Source organism: Anopheles stephensi, chromosome 3, assembly GCF_013141755.1.
Source record: "Anopheles stephensi strain Indian chromosome 3, UCI_ANSTEP_V1.0, whole genome shotgun sequence".
NCBI classification, from domain to species: Eukaryota; Metazoa; Arthropoda; class Insecta; order Diptera; family Culicidae; genus Anopheles; species Anopheles stephensi.
In genome coordinates this window covers 10,488,057-10,509,187 of record NC_050203.1, presented here as the reverse complement: position 1 = coordinate 10,509,187, position 21,131 = coordinate 10,488,057, and the positions used below count along the sequence as shown (strand labels likewise).

At 42.1% G+C, this 21,131-nt stretch overlaps 1 protein-coding gene across 2 annotated transcripts in view; it reads left to right on the top strand.

The window, feature by feature from the left end:
- LOC118513138 (cyclin-dependent kinase 14) overlaps nt 1–21,131 on the top strand; it is a 117,452-nt gene that overhangs the window by 36,850 nt on the left and 59,471 nt on the right. For both annotated transcript variants that reach the window (XM_036058563.1, XM_036058564.1), the window contains one exon: nt 3,296–3,373. In XM_036058563.1, coding sequence (XP_035914456.1) covers nt 3,296–3,373 — 78 coding nt within the window. The remainder of the gene's footprint in view (nt 1–3,295; nt 3,374–21,131) is intronic.

The window sequence follows — 21,131 nt, the reverse complement described above, 5'->3', positions numbered from 1 at the left end:
CTTTGAAGCAGCTAATTTTTTCCCTTTTTTCAATTAATCTTACACCTCCTGATAGCTGGGCTTTTTTATGTGCTTCAGTTCAGCGTTTCCTCTTGCGCAGGGTTCTGAATGCTCGCAGGGGGAGCAATCATGTTGAGAGAATGAAAATATCAACATGACGCGCGCTTCAGCACCACCAGGAATGGTGAAATGCAATATGATAGCTTTGTTTTCTATTTATGTTTATGATCGTACTGTGCTTTGATCTCTGTCCCTTCACTTCATTTCTTACGCCCTGTTATGGATGCAATTGTATGCATCGATCCTTCATCGGTAGTCCGAAGCTGGCGAGGGTGTTTGGATTTCCGGGCTATAAACATGACGATCCAACTCTGATCCAGGAGACGGACGGAGAGAACGCTTTGGCAGCATGATCAGCAATCGTCGTCGAATAAACAAAAATATTTCCGCGTTCGTAGAAGCACACGGAGGGATTGTCTTTGTTGGTGGGGTTTTTGTTTAGAGTCACGTTTATAATGGCCGAGTAATTTCCTGATGGTTTGTTATGTATTCCAGAGAAATTATGTTTAAAGTAGCAATTGGTTTTAGTAAACATGTCATGTAAAACTTTCGTATTATGGTATTCTTTTGGTGCTATAATATGATAGTATATTTGCTATAAAACTGTCTGATATACTGATCTGATATACCGTGCGAGCAGATAATACATTGTTTTGTTAGTAGATTATTTAAATGTTATGAACACTACACACTTGCTATAAAAATATTAAAAAATCTCATTTTCCGAAATCCAATACCCTGATAATCCATATCAGTGGTAGAAGATTCATGTTCAGCAACTCATAGTCATATTTGTCTGCTATAAAAAATACTCGTGCTTTAAAAAAGCGAATCCGCCCAACTTTAATGGTACAAGCTCATAATCCAATATCCTTATAATCCCCATAAGCCGTTGGAAAATTGCGTTCGAGCATTCGACTGTAACAAATCCACCCAGTATAATAGACAACCGAGCCTGAAACAACTGTTTGATTGAGTTGTTTTCGCTTTTTTCTATGTATTTGCTCTGAACTTCATTTCCACTGCATCAATTTGAGTGAAGTGCGTTCCGCTAACTCAACAACCGCTTGTCAATCAACACCCGTAACAAACGGCTTAACCAACCAAACCAATCTAGCTGACCTTTAGCTTCGCGAATGATGGCAGTGTTAAAGTGGAGGGTATGGGCCAACGGGAGATCCACCGAACTGCAAGCAAAAACGAAAAAAAAAAATCTGAACCAAATGAAATCTGTTAGAAGTGAGATGGTTGAATGGACCCCTGTCCGAGGGGGTGGATGGATGGAGGTCATACTATTTGGAATTTGAAATTGAAACTCGACAATTGCTTCCTTTTTTGCGCGCCCCGTTTTAATTCAACGCTGCGCTGCCAAGCTGACGACAATTACGCTGAGCTCACACACCTTACCAAGGGTAGGGCGTCCATGCTTTTTTTTTTGTACGCAGGACCGTGATTGCATTTTGCACCTTCGGCGTGAGTAAGTGAGTTGAAAAAAAGGTGCGCAAGGTGTTCCATTGATCGGACAACAAATGATTGTCTCCTCATCATAGATTCGCTTACGGCAACGGTTGCGCGTATGGCACCAAATTTAGGATGCACTGAGGCTGTTGATATGTGTCCCTGGTCTGCTGAGTGCATTCCATGGTGCGGTGTTCAAGTTCACGACGCGTTTCGCAATAATTAGCAATGAATGGAAAACAAACAGCGCGCACGCATCGAGTGGAAGAAATAGGTGGCAATCCATTTCTCGTTCGTTCACTGCCATTTGCCGTGTGACGTGTTTCACGGTTGTGATATGGTTGTGACGAGGCTTTGCAGGCATAGGTAGGTAAGGTGGAGGCAAGTGAACTTGAACCTCGCGAGCGTAGAAGGAAATGGAGCTCTCGGTTTGAGTTGTTCTTGAACCCTTCCAAGAGTACATATCAATTATTTCTAGTAATCAGTGTATAAAGTGAAGTTTTGTTTGTCTTTTACCCTTCTTTTTATATTTTTTTGTTTTTTTTCATATTACTGTACATCCGGTAGGTGTGAAGACTGTAGCTCACATGTTAGACATCATTAGCAGCGATGCGTGTAATGCTTCCTCCCCGTTTTGATTAATTATATGCTTAATTTAATTGGAAACGATAATGTGGCTCTCGCACTCGCGCCCATTCCCATATCACTGGCACAAACCCAACCAATTGGTTCAAAATTCTTCCGGACCATTGCAATCATCGTCTGTATCAGATGAAAGCGTGTGGTTTTTTTTTGTGTGCATCCCACCTTTTTTCCCAGTTGAGCGTTTTAATCGGTCGTTGCATCGTTGGGGAGCTAGAAAATGGGAAATGCTCACTAATTGTGCAACACATTGGGTACGTTTTCCTAACGGGGGTTGTAAAGGAGAGTATCGTTGTTGTTTTTAAAGTTACTGGTGCTGCACACCGTTATTTGTGAACGTAAAGAGAAGGAAGGAAGCACAGACAGCAAGGTTCACTTTCAATGCTCTGTTTTTGTTGTGCGGGAGTCTAAACTAGTTGTAGATTGTGGGAAATGAATTATTGACTTGGTCAACTAATAATGGATCATGTTTTTAATAGGCCGGGATCGACTTATTTTGAGTAACAGAACCTATTAAATCAATATATTTTTAAATGAAATAAAATAAAAAAAGAAAATATAACAGAAAGAAGAACAAATAAAACAGTGAAACGCAGAAAGAAAAGAAAACAATAAAATGGAAAAATAAACCATAAAAGAATAAGTGAAACAATTAAAAAAATAAAATAAGACTAAAAACTATAAATAATAAAAGAGGAAAACGCTACCTAAAATTTACAGGGTGTTTCAGTTGATAAGGCAATAGCATCCATTTTTATTGTACGCTCCTTAGATGAATTGCCAAACAAATGTCTCAAGCACACTTTCCTGTGTGCTGGGAGGAGGCGTACAATATCAACGGCTACTATGACCATATCATCTCAGGACATCACAATAAAAAGTAATGGATTTCCCCTGCATCTGTAGCCGTTTCCATATCAACAAGATTTGTTTGGCATTTCATCTAAGAAGCCTGCCATAAAAATGGGTGTTATTGCCTTGTCAACTTAAAACCCCAGTAAATAAAGGACTGCAAAATTTATATAATAAATAAAAACATTAATAAACAAATCCTTAAATGAATTCTTAAATTTCTTTTATGTTGTGCAATTTACTAATCAATGCATTTCGTTTCCTACTTTTACTTTTATTTTAGGAGTAACCATGCGCGAGAAAAAAGGAGGTGCTTTGCAGAAGATAAAAAAGCGATTATCGCACAGCTTCGGCCGATTATGTAAGTTATTCTGTTTTATAATTAATAATACAGATAAAAAATCGCTGGTCCAATAGTTATACTGTGTTCTGTATTCTGAAGATCTACGAATGCAATCATCAGGCGCAGTAGATCTAAGTCGTTGTAGAGAATATCCAAGTCTAAGGTCTTCTTACGTTTATGGTCAGTGTGTTTCTCTAGAAATTATCTTTTTTTGAAATTCGAATCAGCAAAAATGCAATTACAGTCTCTTGCATTAGAATTTCCTCTTTCCAAATCGAATTTGAAAATTAGGTCATAGAAAACGAAACCAATACCAGAGTACGACCACCAAGTAATCTGCCCATTCTAGGCAAACCGCATTCGATAGCCTTTTTATTGCCTTCTAATGATGCGCCAGTAAATTTATCGGAGCGTAAATTTCGTAATGGATACACATCATCAAACTCGGGAAGGGGTTGTTTTGCTCCCGCTCGCACTTCACTATCGTCAACTTCCTACACTTTATGTTATTCTACACCTTTCCCAGAGGAAATCTGTCTGTGCGTTACACTATACACACACCTCCAATTTACGATCTAGTTTTTCTTTCTCCGCTCTCCAGGCAATGTTTTCATTTTCCTAGTGTAACTGAACACCCTCGCGGTAAATTATTTTCCATGGCTAGAATTTGTGAAGCTATGCTATGCCACTGGTGGTTGAGAAATTGGAATCCCACTACTATGTTTTTACCGGGAAAAGGGGAAAGTAATGCAGATAACTTTGGAATGATAAGGAAAAGTGGGTTGGGTGTGCTGTAACTCGAGCTCCTTCTTAGTAGAGTAGAGTAGAATCAATAAAAGTGTTTATTTATAAAATGGTATGCTGATATACCGGCGGCTTTCGTTTCATTTCCGATCCAGCAGTGCTCTGTCTCTCTCTCTGTTTTCTCAACTATTGCTACCGTCCAACGAAAAAAAAGGTGCTATGCTGAATTGCTGGCCCAAATGTTTGCATAATCACATAATGGGTTCAAAGTTTGTCCAAAGACGTACCAATGTTGTACATATGTGTGTGTGTGTGTATGAAGAGCGGAAGAAGAGGTTAGAAATGGTCAGTTCCGGGCATTTTCCGGAATAGTCCCTAAAGTGGTGTTGGAAGCTCTGGTCGCTTCAATCGATAGTTGTGTTATGCAATTTCTATAAGTGCCCAGTAGATGATAAAAATAGAATCCATTCGAAGATATGGGATATTTTTATCACGAAATGTAGATCTGAAAAACCACCGTGCATCGTTTGTTGGACAAGTTTATGGCAAAAGTACTTTTGCATTTTCCGAGGGTTGCAGATTTTGGGAAAATATATTCTGATTGTGCGATTTTCGATCCCGGGATCCCGATTTTCGATTAAAGTCAAGTGAATTTCAATAATACTCATGCATTATCTTTGCTGCAAAACTACATCTCATATAATTCGAACCGATCGTTTACCGATGTAAAGCTTCCGCTTTTCGCACACGCAATCCTTCGCAATGCGTTGGAAGAAAAAAAAATCGGTTTGTTTGCCATGTTGTGATGCTGCTGTATGTATGCGCCCGAGTAATTCAATTAAAAGCTTCCAATCCAATTCGCGCCACTAACGAAGTCTGTATGCACCGGGCAGAATAAGTACAATTACGCGGTGCAATGAATTTTCCGTGTGCAAGTTTTTCCCCGGTGGTACTGGTGTGATAATGATGATGAGGATGATATTGCATGTACCACATGTACGGTACGGTGAAGGTGAAAAAAAAAAGATTGGTTGGCATATCTCCCCTTTCAATTTTATTCGTCTGTGTGTCTGTCTGGTTAGAAGTAGTAGTAATCTTTTTTTTGCGATTTGTTTGTGTTCATATTGTGAAGTGAATTGACTTTGATGCGTCTGTAAAGCTTGCAATTAAAATGGGTGAAAGCGGTGCAGAATACATTTGCATTGTACACCTCCTATTATGCTGCTGGTAGTTGAAGTTGTGCTTGATGGCACAACGATTTGCAGGTTTAAAAGTTTGGAACGGCTGGAAAAGTGTTTCGTTTGCGATGAAAACTGCGTTTGCGTTTGCGTTCTCAGATTTGCAACAGTTGAGCGATGGGCGCGAGCTGTGTGATGTGATGACACAAACGTTCGTCTACAGAATTGGCGTCTGACTGTTGGTTTGACGATGGATATTATCGTTCGGCTGCTGGTTCGGATGCGTCGGCAGCTGACCGTTCCGTTGTCAGTTGCTGTAAGCAAATTCGTTAACGGACAAGTTGATGTGCAGATCGCGTACGTGTGCGAATCCCGTCCATTTGCTCTCTTTCGAGAGGCCTGTATTTTTTGCTGCTGGAAACTCTGCTGATGAAGTAATCGTTTTATTTTGCCATTTAATTAACTGTGCGATCGTTGGTGTTCGAATGGGAATGCTTTTAAAAGCTAGGCTATTTTTTTGTGCGGCTGCGAGTTGATGTAAATGGAATGGAAGTGACTTTTTTATCAAATACAGTTAACAGAACAGCACGGGTTAGTTGGACGTAAATATAAAGAGAAGACTTCAGATGACTTCAAAATTACGGCTACATTTAAGGCAACAGTAGCCAACAAATCCAACTGAAAAGGTCCAACTTTCTCATATGATATCATGAGAGTAGCATATACTCTAGGGGCGATCTAGAGATCTTTACACGGCAGGATTAGCGATAAAATTGATCCAGAGACCTTCTACCTGCATACGGGGAGGTTATCTATCTATATCTACTATCCAGACTGACTATCAACCTACGGGTAAAGTCTAGTCAAGGAAAGTCTGAAATGACAGGTCGAGACCTTTTGAAGTTGTAGTCTCGAAGAAGAAGAAGGAGAAGCATATGTTCTCACAGAACCAGATTAGGAGCTCTAAAATAAAGTTCATAATTGCCGTGTACATCTGAGTCTCGTCCTATCAACCTCAGAAATCTGTGACAACTGAGAACCTAACCCTATGGTAATGGTCTTGGTCTGCCGTTACTTGTGCCCTTGACTTGCTTATAGCTATTTCTGGATATCCAGTCTATCTGGATATCATCAATGTTCAGACGTCTCTTGCAGGATTTGATACCTAGGCCTCCTATATGTAGATCGCTTCTTCTACCAGACAGTCTCAAAAAAAAGAAAATACCCCAAAAAATACTCTCAAATAAGTGTTGTGTATGCTTTGCTCGTATTTATCTTCCCTTCCATTAACTAAATGGTTCCATCGCATCGCCGCGAGACAAACACGACACCCTGTGTTATCAACAGCCTCATTATCTGTCCACCTCCAAATAAATAAGAATGCACATTCATCAATAATGTAAACCACCGTTCAACAACCTGTACGCCCGTGCTGTTTTCCACCCGTGTTTGACTCCAATTAGCATCCTTTTGCACACAGCCAGCCAACTCCGCCCCTTCCCTTCCTCACCCATCGAATTGATGGTGGTGCATTATCAATCGTGTACTGCACTCTCTCTCTCTCTCTCATGCCTTCCGAAAGAAGGGATCCGAACTGTGAAGGGCGCAAATAACGTCGAGATCTCGTGTCTTCTCTCTCTCGCTTTTGTGTTGTGCAAATTACTTTTTAATTAGTTTCGCTTTGTTTGGCGAGTCGGTAATTTTATTTTCCCACTCGAATTACGACACACGACGGGGCTACGGTAAAAATCGGTCGTGGAAATCGGCCGGTGTGAAGGAACTTCCGAAAACATGGCGGTGGAGCAAAACGGGGGGGAGGGTGGGCTGGCGACCTCGTTGTGCCTTGCGGAAAAGTTTGTTGTGCCTCGTCGTGTGTGTCGCATGACTGAACGTAATCTGTTTCTGGGTTGTTGTTTTTTGTTTGTTTGCCGCTCACGGTGGTTCCCGTTTTTCCGCCCGAAAAACTCATCCGGCGAGCTGAAGTTGCAGCATTGACGTCAACATTTTTGCATTCAAATTTTACGGAACGCCGGTGACGGTGTGTGCTGATGGGAAGATGAGGCTTAATATCGCATCATACAAAATATAAACCCCGTTGACCGCTCGCTGCCGTTGGGGAGTTATGATGTGGCATTTCACGATTTAGCAGCAAATGTGCTGGTCAACTGTCCGGCTAGAGAGTATGATTGACGTGAAAAATGGCACGAGATTTTCCGCCTCAAAACATGTTCTCATAGTTTTTCGTTCGGAGCAGTAGCAGCATCAAGCTCTGTGTCAGCGTTCCGCGCTTCCGGCAAATGTGAACGTTAAAACGGCTCTGGCGTGGTGGAGATAGAGCGAGTGCAGTTTCGTGCGCTTCTAGTCAGTGCATCGATATTAACGCGCTGATAACCTCATTTGGTGGTCGCGTTTTTCCGGTGGGGGGGGGGGGGGGCGTTCAGTCGAGTGAAACGACGGATGTGAGCAGATGAATGGAGCAGCGGTAGTGAATGCTGACCATCGCATCGACCGGAAGGAAATAGGCTGGCTCACTAGAGCAGAGATTGTGGACGATCTTTTGGGGGTGTAGATTACTTCTCCACCCGGTCGGCGACGGAAGAGTTGCGGTTGAAGATAAAGCTATTTTACCAGGCTGTGACCAAACAATATTATAAACGAAAACTAAATATTTATGAATTGAAGTAAAGCTTTATGTGAAACTTACTCTGAATTCTTCTCAAAAAGATTGCACACATCCACGATCACGTGCCTCACGTTCCATTATCAGAATTTTCCCAATCGACACGTGGCCTGCACGATTCGATGCAACAACGTGCAGTGTAGTTTCCTGGAAATGAATTTAAAAGCACAAAATGCCAGTACCGTACCGAGATGTCGAGGAAACAGCCTCACGATGATGGGTCTCGTTAGCATATGCAAAAAAGCTACGGGTAAATACCGACCAGCTGAGGACGGCAGTTGTTCAAACATCGTTCAATGAAGAGAAGCGTTACGGGCTGTGTCAAAATATAGACTGCAAAAATATGTTCTCAGGGAGAGAGATCGAGCGCATAGTGCCGCGCGCTGTGTTGCTCTTACCACGATTGTCAGTGGATGAGTAGGAAGATAAATTTTGTGTAAATTATTTTCCACGTTGCATGCGTTTTTCTTGCCTTCCCATGGCCCATGTGTCGTTATATTATTTAAATTTTTTCATTGCCGATGGTTCGCTTGCTCGACCGGTAAAGTACTGCCGGATGCTGCCGGCTGCCCATGCAGACAAATGGACCTAATGAAATAAATTTCCCTGTATGAAAAGGGTCCGTAGAGTACAGTAAATTGTGCATGATGTCGTTCGATGTCGTACGCTGCTCGCGTCTGGATATGATGAGTGTGCTGCTCCAGGAAGGGTTGCACAGGTTTTCCCGATAAAATTGCGAAGGGAAATATTACACAGCATCTCAACCAGTAGCAGCAGCAGCAGCAGCTTCAACGTCATCAGAGTTGTCGTGTGTTAAAAATGTGTATAATGGGCAACGAACACGAAAACGCCTGCATATAAAGTTGCATGCACATCGCCCCCCACACACACACTCACACATACTTGCATCCGGGAAGATTCAGTTCGGAGTGCAGTTTCCCCAGTTGCTGCAGTGCATAAAACCTAGACGACAGGTCAGCAGCCCGTCAGGCGCTTGTCGTTCGCAAATGCATCGCAGAAAATCGGTCTATTTGATCTCGACTGAAATGCTGGAAAGTGCTGGAAGTATTTCGTTCGCTTCTATGTTTTTCGGCCCTGACCAGTATTCGGGACAACGGTCATCCATTTTGAACCGGGCGGGTGGTCCTGAGAGTGAAGTGTTGGTAGTAGTTCCTTTGATGTCTTGCAGTGCGCTGCCATGCTGAGGGTGAAGTCTCGGCCGAAAGGGCTGGGCAGCTGCATTTCGAAAACCTTCGCACGGGAATGTTTGTTGTGCAGGGCGTCGGGAGCATCTTGCAGCAATACACCGTTTGCGTCGGCTGCGTGGGTATGCGATACACGACCATGGGCCAGTGAGTGAGTATTGGAGGCAATATGGATTACAGGTCTTTTCTTGGGGTGGGTTTTTGTGGGTCGATGTCCGTAACGCTACGGGTGGTGTATTGTGATGGGATTGTACACATGCCGCGTGCAGCGGGCGTATTGATTGCGTGAGATTAGACTAGAGCGACATAATGAGAGCATGGTTTGATTTAAAGCATCAGTTTCGTGATGCGCTTTTGTCGGTAAATAATGGAATAGCTTAGGACGGGATTACAGGCTTGATACAGTCAATCAGTTGTCGTAAAGCGCTTGAATGTTTTCACTAAATTTCACATTGCCAACGGTAAACGTGCAATTTGGCATCCTGAATCGCAAAATGGCACAACGAAACATGAATCCGTCAAACAAAATGTTGGTTGTATTTCCAATTCGTTTTGCTATGATTTTCGACTAGAGAAAACCGAGAAAGATATGAGAGAGAAATGAAAGATAAATTGAAGGAGAGTCGAGAAAGAAATGAGAGAGAAATAGGAGCAGATTGACAGACAAATGAGAGAGAATCGAAAGAGAAATTAGAGCGAATTGAGAGACAATCGGGAGAAAAATGAGAGAAAGAAATGTAAGAGAGTCGAGAGAGTAATCAGAAACATATTGAGTAAAAAATGGGAGGGAAATGAGTGAAAATCGAAATAGAATCGAGAGAAAAAGGAGAGAGCATCGAGCAATAAACGAAAAATCTAGAGCAAATCGAGAGCGAAGTGAGAGAGAAGTGAGAGAGAATTGAGAGAGAATCGAGAATATCTCTCTCGACAAATGATAGAGAAAGTAGCGAGAAATAAGAGATAAATGGAAGAGAAATGAGAGAGAATTTAGGGAGATGCCAGAGCAAATTGAGAGAAAAAAAGAGAGAAAAAAAGAGAGAAAAAAGAGAGAAAATCGTGAGAGAACCGAGAAACGAGAAAAAATTTAGTGCGAATTGAGAGAGAATCAAGAGAGAATCGGAAGAGAAATGAGAGAGCATCGGGAGAGAACCAAGAGATAATCTCGCTCGCTCGAATTTCTCTTGTTTCTCTTTCAAGCTTTGCTTATTTCACTCTCGATTCTCTCTCAGTTTTCTCTCAATTTCGTCAGGATTTATCTCCAATTTCTCTCCGATTCTGCTCTCATTTCCCTCTGAATCTGTTCTCATTTATCTGAATGTTCACTCTTCTCTCTCTTGCCTTTTATTTCTCTCTTGATTCTATCTCATTTCTCCCTCGATTCGCTCTTGACTCTCTCTCATTTCGCACACGATTCTTTCTCATTTCTCTTTTGATTCTCTTTCGATTTTCTCTTTTTTTTCTCGATTCTCTCTCAATTTTTGTTCAATTTTCTCTTATGTCACTCTCTCTCAACCATTCCTCTCTCAATGTCATTTCTCTCTCAACCTGTTTTCATTTCTCTCTTAATCTACTCTCATTCATCTTTCAATTCGCTCTCAATTGTGTCTCACTACTCTTCAATTTTCTCTCATTTTTCTTTCAATTCCCTCTCATTTCTCTCTCGATTTTATCTTATTGCACTCACGATTCTCTCTCATTTCTCAGGATCCTATAAGCGATCCTACTTTCATATCACTAAAAGCCTCAATAATATATTTCCTCATCTTCAGAATTCCTACAATAAAATTCTTTGCGAACAATACAAGGCTTATTGTGACTCCACCAAAATCGCTAACCACCCGACATTTAGCATCATTTAGCATGAAAATTAATCTTCTTCAAAACGTTTGCTCTCAAAAAATTAATTGAGTGTAACGAAACATTCGTACCTATTAAACTTAACCGGCTTATTTCCTTCTCCTTTCCTGCTGAGGCCTTCATTCGGAGGTAAAGGCTTCCCTTTGAAAATTTGACGTACCTTTGTTTGAACCCAATACCACCTAACTCGTTTCTTGGAAACACTCCAGCGAGACTAGCGCAAGAACGCGTACTTTACGCGATGTTTGGTACAATGCGGCGAACATGCTTTTGTCAACGGAAGCGTGTTCTCGCATAAAAATATCCTAAAACAGCCCGTGCTGAAGTTGAAGCGGAAAGATGCGAGACATCCGTCCGGTGTAGGCACTTGTGTCAAACAAGGACTTTTGGGTAAACAACTTGAACAACTGATGCGGTAGTAGTAGTTGTTCGGTATGTATTTACCCTGCATATTGTGGGTTCTGCCGAGTGGGTTTGTTTGTTGACGAGGTGAGAGCTATTGGTCTTCAAATTTTCACCCGTGTGCCTCATTTAGGTAGCAAGTTAGCTTTAAAGTGAAAGAGATAAACAAGTCTCAGCAATATGACTTCTACCGTGCGGGTGTTCATTAGCAGTTTAGCCGTTGTCGAGAATGGCAAACGGGTTTGCTGTTTGTCCTAAATCTTTTGAACCGTACAAGCTTTCTTCCGCTCCCAACGAAGAACATGTTCCATTAGAATCGTTTTGCGGACATCCTACAACCAAGCGTTCTTGGCTGTGTTTGCTCACAGACGAAAAACATGTGTCATTACTCGTTCCTTGCCTTGCCAGTCTATGAAGCGTGTTGTACAGTTTCCACTTAACGAGCTTTCACCATGCTTCTGATTTTCTGAAGCTGTCCACCTAGATCAGTGCAGCTCGAAAATCTGTGCCACTACCTTGATCCTAGACAAGCAAATTGCTTCAGAACCCACGAGAAGAAAATTTTCTTTCCTTTTTTCAACTACCGAAAGCTCATCCAGTCTATCGTATCGAGAACTCACATCGCCACCGATACGCTCCTTGTTTGGTGCCTCAAAGAGCTTTGTTTTGATATGTTTATATCATCAAGCAAGACCCATGTTTGATGAAGATGCGTGATTTTGGTGCAGATTGCGGTTTGGGTTTGCTTTTGAGCGTGCGTGCACGGGGTTTGGTGGTGTGTAAGCCGACAAAGCGTTGGAGTGCTTTTCGGTAAATTGAACTAATTTCATGATCCCTTGAAGGTAGCGTTGGGTGCGAGAAGAGCGCGTAGAGAGAGTAGATGGAAGAAAGGATTGCGTGCGAAAAACTTAATTTGGACGAGCGTTGGAATTTGGAGGTTCTGGATTTCGGCACTGGGCGTTGTTTGTGGTTTTGAGTCACGAATTTGCGTTCTACACCGCAACAGTTTCTACTTGCCCAACGCTATTGTAGTTCTATTTGAGTTAAATACTAAAGTCCGTATGTTTGGGATGTCAAAAATAAATATCTTCCGATTGTTTAAAGACGAGAACATCAACATAAAAATAATTCATACAAGCTGAACAACAAAATCCTTCCAGTTTTATAGTCAAAATTTTCTACTCTCTCTCTCTCTCGCATGTACACATCGATATTAAATTCTATTACCTTTTCGTATGAGCAACGTTAAAAGCAACTGCCGGCTCGATGGTGGTGGAATCAAAAATTCAAAGCAACGCACCATGCGCGGCCATTTTCGTTTCCGAAAAATTCTCAAATACACGCGGTGTGCACTTTGATTTGATGCTGGCTGGCAGCAGAGGCAGAGCACTGTTGTGGCTGAAGCATGTCTTTGATGTGTGTCTTCAAATTATGTTCCATCATAAAATATTGATTGCTCGAACGTTCAGGAGAAGCTTCATGCACATAGCTGATGTTAGGCGGGACGTGTTATGGTGGATATCGGAGGACCATACGGAGAACTAAATTCTACACATTTGTGCCTTTAAGTTTTAAGCTTTCCTGCTTTAATTTGTGGAAGTTAGGCTGGTTTTGGGCTTTAAATCGTGTTGCATTGACGGAGAGTAATTAAATTATGTTACAAAGGAAGGTTAGTTGAATGCAAATGCAATTAAAATATGTAAATGGCCCTCATCTAGAAGCCCCCCCCCTCCAGAGTTAATGTTGGAGGTTACTAATAAGCAGAGATGGTATACGAGGTCGTTTGTGGAGTTCGGAGCCTCCCTCTAAATGATCAAGGTATCTACGCAGCCTTCTTATAGCAAGATACGCCTCTGTCGATATGATAGGAGTCCTTAGAAAGCTCGAGGCCCCAAGATACCGCATAGTTGGATAGTCAATCCTCACTATGGGGGAACGGTCCAGATAGGAATTGAACGCCGGTCCAACCGTTTGAAGATCGGCACTGCTGTCGCATCTAGCATCAGATCGCCCAAAATTATAATTCGAGTTCTTATCGTCGATTCGTAAAGTTCGCACCCAATTTATAGATTAGCTATCCTACAGATAGTAAAACACATTTTGCTGTAGCGAAATTATAAATTATAGCAATCACCCCATAATTTATATTCTCGCAATGTAAATTTATACTCTCAGGCTCACCTTACACAAATACCGGTTTTGTGTGTGTGTGTGCGCGCCCAAACAAGTGAGCATATTTTATTAACCGAATGGAAATTATGAATACTTTAGTGAATAAATACTTTCCGCCTGGCAAATTGCGCGACTGCACCTCATCTCATCGTTGGTCAGTTCCATACATCACCACCCTCCACTTCCTGTTGCCTTTCTCTCTCTCTCTCCCCCCCTCCCTGTATTAGTCTCCAAGCAAGGACTACACAGGAGCGGTGTGCGTCGAAAGTTTTGCAACATGTTGTGAATATTTTATGTCACCTGCAATCACAACGCAAACATGGTTTTGGATGAATTTTTCACCTTCCCCAACAGAGGCACCTCCCGATTTGTGCTTTCGGTCGGACAAGAAGAAGGTGGCCTGGTGCGTGGTGGAAATGGGCCGCCCTGAATCTTGTTCAACATATCCATTACGCGACCGGCTTGTAGTAGTGCCAACCCTTTGCTGTTGCACGTAAGCGTGATGGAAAATCGATCAACCCTCCCCCCCCAGTCGAACCACCCTTATGAAAATGTGTCTGTGTGTTCTCGTGTGTGAAAGTTTGCACCCAATAAAACATAAAGCTTTTTGGTGTATTTGTGTGTGCGTGAGTATGAAGCCGGTCGGTTTTTTTTTTGCTTCGGTTCTTGTTGCCCTCTGTCGGAAGGTCATTGACAGCTCAGGGGTCAGTTGAGCATGGAAGAGAAATTGTACCCGGCACTCGCTACCCAGGACTTTTATGCAAATAAGTCATGGAGAGTGTCATTTATACAAGACCAGGGGTATACAGCCATTGGGTATAGGTATTGCTTTATCAGTGTCAATAATGCTGCCACCACCTGTCGTGTGAATCGCATCCCCCTTTTTCGAACTGCACTTTCGCTGCTGGTGATGATGGAGGGTTGATGGTGGTGATGGAGGAAAATTATGTTGACCCTGCTATAAAGGTGTTTGGAAGAACCTTTCGGTCGATGGATTCTCGATGTAGGGGGAGAGGATTGAATGGGATTGATTGATTGGTTGATTGAGTGGTTTTAGAGCGGTGTTGCTATCTTGGTTGGCTGTTTTATTCGGGCTTTGGTTTGGTTTTATGGACTGACATTATTGATTTTTAATGATATTTGTTCAACCAATTGAAAGTGTCGTGCTCTGTCAGGGGGGGCTCCACGTATGCGCCTCCAACCGTAGTGAGAATCAATTTGCTAGGCAGCAAGGCCTGTGCCTTATAATGCGCTTTGAATTAAAAGTTTCTTATGCTAATTTCTTGCACCCAGCTCCGAATAGTGACGCATTGGAGAGCCAATTTTAATGACATTAGTTCATTGGAATCAGAGCAGGCAGCACTAGTGGTTGGTTTTTTTCTACCAGAGAAAAAATCCCTTAGAATAACTTTCGCCAAAGTTGGAAATTTCAACACACGCTTTGTTCAATGTCTTTTCTTCCTGGGAAAACCTTTTTCGTTTTTGCATTCGTTACGTCTCTTGCCATTATGCATGCCTTTTTCACCAGTGGCAATCTTCTGCACCGAATCTCGGTAAGCCTCTCTCTCTCTCTCTCTGCGTAGTCTGGGATTTAAGGGAAGTTTTGCGTGTGAGCTTGAATTATTCATGACAGCTTGTCGAACGCTTTTCACCCGTACAGAAAACTGAAAACAGCAAAAAAGCAGGCGAAGCGAACTGGCTACTGTAGTCTCGTATCCCAAGCGAAGAGAAGTGTCTTGTGGATGTGTGGCAAAAAAAGCTCTTTACCTCTTGATCTGTTTTTTCCCCCGTTGCAAAAGCCACACTCTGCACGCCTGCAGTAGATCGTAAGCTTTTGGGCAAATTTTGCAGAGCGAGAAAAAGTAAAATGAACGAGTCTGTTCTGAGCATGCTTTCCTTCCCCTGGTTCGCGGTGATCGGTGGTTGAGCAAATCGGTTTTGACAAGACCCTATCCCAGCGCAAGCAGCCTGGGAAAGAATGCACCATCGTTTTATCGTCGTTTCGGGGGTGCCAAGTCGGCTGGTGGCAACAAGAATTATAGCCCAAAACACTAAACGACGGATGTGATGTCTAGTAGCGTTGCGGGAACCAAGCTAAACGAACGAACATATTTTATTGGATTAGTATCGGTTCGAAGGTTTTTGCTTGCTTTCGAGGAATATCGTAGTGGTTTTTGTGTTTTTGCTCGTGTCAGAATATTTAATCCGTCTGCATTTTGGGGGAAATTAGATTGAGATGCAAAAACAGGTCCTAAGTTTATAAGCTTTAAAGCGTGTTTTATTGAAGGTATAAGGAATAGGACATAACTTGATGTAAACACTGCAGCCTTCAGAAGACAGACAAGACTGTTCTTCAAGAATAAAAAAAAAACCCCTTCTACCGACTAGGCCTTCCGTTTCAAGTTTCCTGGACTTAGTTTGCTTAGTTGGACATCCAGTCCTGTACTACGGGAGGACCATCTTTATAAATTCTAGCCCAAGTTGAGCATTATTTTCTAAAGATCTTCACTATGCTTCTTGCAGGAAGTCTTGTAACGCAACTTGACGAACCACAATATTTTGATTAATCGTCGCCCACTGTCACATCTCGGATCATTTAAACTGTCAATAATGTTCTACCCAACCCCTTGTTGTGCCATGCAAGTTTTTCGGACTTTGTGCCTATTAAGCTGTCATTGCTGGTGCACTTTATTTCCACTTTGTACTGACCCAACCCACACACACACACACACACAGACACAAACTCAATAACATTATTGGACAGCGCAAGTGATAGCGCCTGTCAACTCGTTTCCCATTATGATGTTCCAAGCCAGAAGATCATAACGAAAAACGAGGAACAAACCGTGGAGCATAGTGCTGAACGTAAGGGAGGCAAAACGAGCGGCGGCTGAGAAAGGTCAGAGATTTTGTCATCAACGACCGATCCATGTTCCTCCGGATCGCTATTGAACGGGATGCACTACCGTGCTGCTGCTGGTCGTAATGTGATTTTAATGTCAAAAATACTTATGAACAAGCTGTTCACAGCATCATATTGCCTTGCTGCTTCCGCTGCTTCAGGGTGGTTTATGTGTTGGGCAAGAACGCAAGACTAGCGGTGCTTATGCAGTTGCATTCTTTGCAATTTTTATTTGGAGGGTTATTTATGGTTGGAGCTGTCAGACGGAGGTGGTGATTATTATTTGGAATATATTGAAGCTTCTTCCTTATTTGAATGTCTCTAGTTTGTTCCTTATTTATTCATTTGAAAGTATTATCTTTATTAGCTTTATCTATTTGATCGTGTTGAGTAATAAATGTCTCTTTCATTTCGTTTCAGGTGAGTAATCCAAAGTTTTCTGCACAAGATATCAACATGCGATGCAATCACAGTGCAATAAGCAGAAATGTGGTATGACAAGCATCCGGAAACAACAACTACCCAAAGCAAACTGTGTTTTATGGCATATTTTTAATTGCTTTCTGCTGCTTGAACAGCATGTGCTATTTTCATTCAATTCCTGTTACCCAAAAAGTGCGGCCTTTACATCGTTGAATCGTTTCAATGGAAGCATTTATCAGACCGGACACAGTCGATTTGCGAACCGTTCCTTCTGCTTCTTTTCCCCTGTCCACACGAAACAAGGACTTTTAAGCACTGCACAAAGACAACATCCTGTCAGTGTTCAAAACGTTTGTCAAAACTTTGTCACCGTTCTTTTCGCTCTGTGGCTCCCGATACACGCTGCTGTCCCTTCGACCCGTTAGATGGACAGTGCCGTGGATGGTACGGGGAAAAACTTTTCTAATTTCACAAGTGAAAAACTCGTCGAGTGACAATTGATTCGTATTTTTTTATTTTTGTATCTTTCGGTGTTGTGGACCATCCGCGCCATTGAGCCGAGGAACAATGGAAAATGAAATGCGCTTTTTTCTCTCTCTCTCTTTTAACATCTTGATTATTTTGAGAGGAATTTTTCGGTATGGAAAATGCTTGTGAGGGAGGTTCTCCGATGTCTTTCATTGGTGTTACAGCATAAGAGCAATTTAATTCTAAAGCTATTTAAAATTCGTTCCTGATGCTGATTTATTTTTAAATTCAAATTTAAACCCTTGAGAGATACTCTTCAGCCAAATTACCCACTCATAATCGATCTTAATCTTCAGTGCTGCGCATGTGACAGTTACCGGTTCATTATTTTTTATATTATTACCTGCGCAGAATAGATGCAAAGCACAAAAGGGCATGTTTTCCTCATAAACAACCACTTCCAACATCACCTTTGATGCGCATTTCGTCATAATCCCCGTACGTTTGTAAGCTGCGTGTAAAATGGCATCCACTGAGAGTGAGAGACAGTTATAAAAAAAAGGAAGTAGCTCTTTACGAGTATGACACTAAAGCCATCTTCAGCCGTTCATTCAAACCGTTCCATTCAGTTCGTGTCAACCTGTCAACCCTGGAAAATGAGAAGCTCGGGCTCACGGGGTCCCGTCAAGTAGGTTTTAATGCTGTAACCCGGGGAAATGATGAATGTCATTTGCAGCCAGGTTCAACGGCGTGCCAGGAAACAAAGAACCACCCTCCCTTAAGGGACAGAGAATGTGTAGGTTGATGTGGTTTGCTGATATGATCTGGCGTGTCTGCTGATGGTTGTTACAGGCTACAGTTTAGGCTTCAAAATGGATACCATATTTTATTCACTTAAAGGTGCTTAGGAGAGATGCGTTCGAGTATTCATTGTCTGCTTAAATGTGAGTTATTGTCATTATATTATGTTAGAAGAACTCTTCATAATATTCTGATGTTGTATATGTACTTACATATTATAATAGTATCCGTATGCAGTATCTCTCAGTATCAAATAATACCGAGTGCTTACAGCGTGAAAGGAGTCAAGTTGGGTTTTGCTGACGAGAAGAGCACGACCTAAGAACACAGGTTTTAAGTGCCTCGTAACTAACGAACATCAAAATCGTCCACCCGTTATGGTTAGCCATCTCCTCTAATGAAGGCATACGATTCGACGCACTGCGTGTTTCCTCCGCGTGTGTGTGTGTTCAGTGTAAAATGAAACATTTATGTTAAGCGTGGTCGGCTCGGTACGGTGTTGTGAGAGTGTTGTCAGAATAAAAGTACGTTCCTGAACGTTTCCCATGTTTGTTACCGAATGAATGGACCGTGCTTTTTTACACTGCACAGCACGTCAGCTCGCGGATGGTAAAGGTCCTTACAATGATCTCTCGCTCTCATCCTGGCTCCGGTTGAATAATGCGCATCAGCAACAACAATTAACTTCCGCCATCTTGAGCTAATGGTTTCACGCTCATTTTACCCTCGATGCCTCTGGAGCTGTGTGTGTGGTAGACAAATTGTGTTGCAGGGAAAATGTCTGTATGTAATCTGATATATTATGTGGCTTAATCAAAGCGGTTATCATTGATTTTGGTTCACGGCAAACAACTGTAACATCAGCCAAGACCACACTCCAAGATGAAGGATAGCATTGCGTAGGCTTAAATGTGGGATGAGCAAGGTTTTTGTACTCACAGCGCTAATCCTTTAAACCGGGGTGTAACACTGACAAGGAAAAATGAAATGGCAACCTTTACAGTAAGGTTCATATCTATAGGGTTGTATGTATTTCTGGTTAAGGACCAATGTACACATTTCTGGAGTTTCCCGGAAGAGCTATAATTTCTTTGCAGGAATCGCCATACACCAAGTTGGTGGTTACGATTAATCTGGATTTTTATCCGGCGCTCTGGTGATAATATTTCGCCAAGGACTGTACCTCGTACCTCTGACATTTCATAAATTTCTTCTGTATGCAAGATAGGATAAAATCGCCCAACAAAAAACGTGATTGATGATATGATATTATCCACATTTTGGCAGGGCATATATACCACCACACACCAACTCCAAGGACTATCTGCTCCGCTTCCCAGAAGAAAAGCCGTCACCATATCGCTATTTGCTTATTTTTATGGAACCGATTATACATATTCCGTACCGTTTTCTTTCCACAGTAGCCCAATCCGCCATGATGATGACTGTTTGTCTGAACGGAGGTCGGTTGATATAGGTTGAGATATATTCCACCAAGAACTAGGCTCGAGATCGATTTAGCAAAAATTCTTCCTTTCAGCCTTTTTTTTTCTAGCAACGGAGGGTTGGCCACACATTTTCATTCACGTAGTACTGTGTGCTCTCCCCTCATAAACAGACTGTTTAGGTTGACTGTTTTGAGTCGAGAAGGGTAGCTCTGGGGAGGATTGTTGCTGGCTGGCTGGCTGGCTGCTGGAGCACATTGAAAACATCCAATGAAAATTGTGTAATAAATGGTTTTATCTCTTGTCGTGAAGTCGTGTTGAATTCGTCATGGGGTGAAAGCCGAACCACGCCGAGAAGGGTGTAATGGCGATGACCCAAAAATCCTCGGGAATATCTGTGAGGACCCAACATTGTTTCGTTCGGTGAGTGGGATAAAGCATTCTGGCGCTATATCTATCCTCCCACTAACGCTGCTTTATGCGAAGTGGATTTTACCCGCGGTCAAACCGATTTCTGCTACTTTTCGTTGACGTTTGTTTGCTCCCATCTCTTCCTCCGGCGGCTCGCAAGGGGAGTTTGGCAAGTGTTGGATGGATTGTGTCTTCTTGCTTGCCAGCGTTAGAGTTGGGGTGGAATAAGCTTTAGGGGGAGAGATTTTCACTACCCTTCATTAAATGATAATCCTCGCGGCATCATAGAGAAGCAATTTTTCTTTCGCCATAAACCCACTCACACCCTTCCGACATTCGAGCCGCTGTACAAAAGGGGCGGGAGTAGAGCCTGCCGTTTTCTTTATGTGTAAGCCTCCCCCATGCTTTCGTGGGATCCGTTGATTGGGAAAATGAAAATGAAAATCGTTTCCCTATTGCTCCATAACGCGAGCGATTTAAATCGATGAAAACTCTTCTTAACCGAAAGGAAACATTTTCACCCCTCCGTTCTTACTGCCTGCTGTCACTGTCAACTGCCGCTTTTCGGCGCTCGAAATTCGTCTTCGGCGACTGTCAGCGAAGCGTTTAGTGATTGAAGATTCCATCAAGGATTTCGGTGCGTTTGAGAAGTTTACCTTTTCGCTCTCCCTTTTTTTTTGCTCCAGTTTGCTTTGCTTTTGTTTGAGCGACAGGCTTACAAGATTTATTATTTTCTGCAAATGTTTGCTTTTAAGGATTGTGTGGTTAAGGATTAAGAAAAAGTCTTTCTTTGTTTAGCTGGTTTTGTGTGATTTTGATTTATTTTTACAGGATTTTTATACAAATGATTATTTTTTCTTTATTTTGTACCCTTTTAAATGTTCGTTAATTTGTTTTTCATTTTTCTAATGGTCATATCTTGAGCGTTATGCCCTTAAAGCTTATCCTTACAAATATTTTCATTTGTTAAACTTCGCGTTTAACTCCCGAATGTTATAGTCACGCAATCACGTTAAGCACCATTTGGCTCTATCGCTTAAGCATTCACCAGAAGAAAGCCGGCGTTTACGTTGACACCTAAAGCCTGA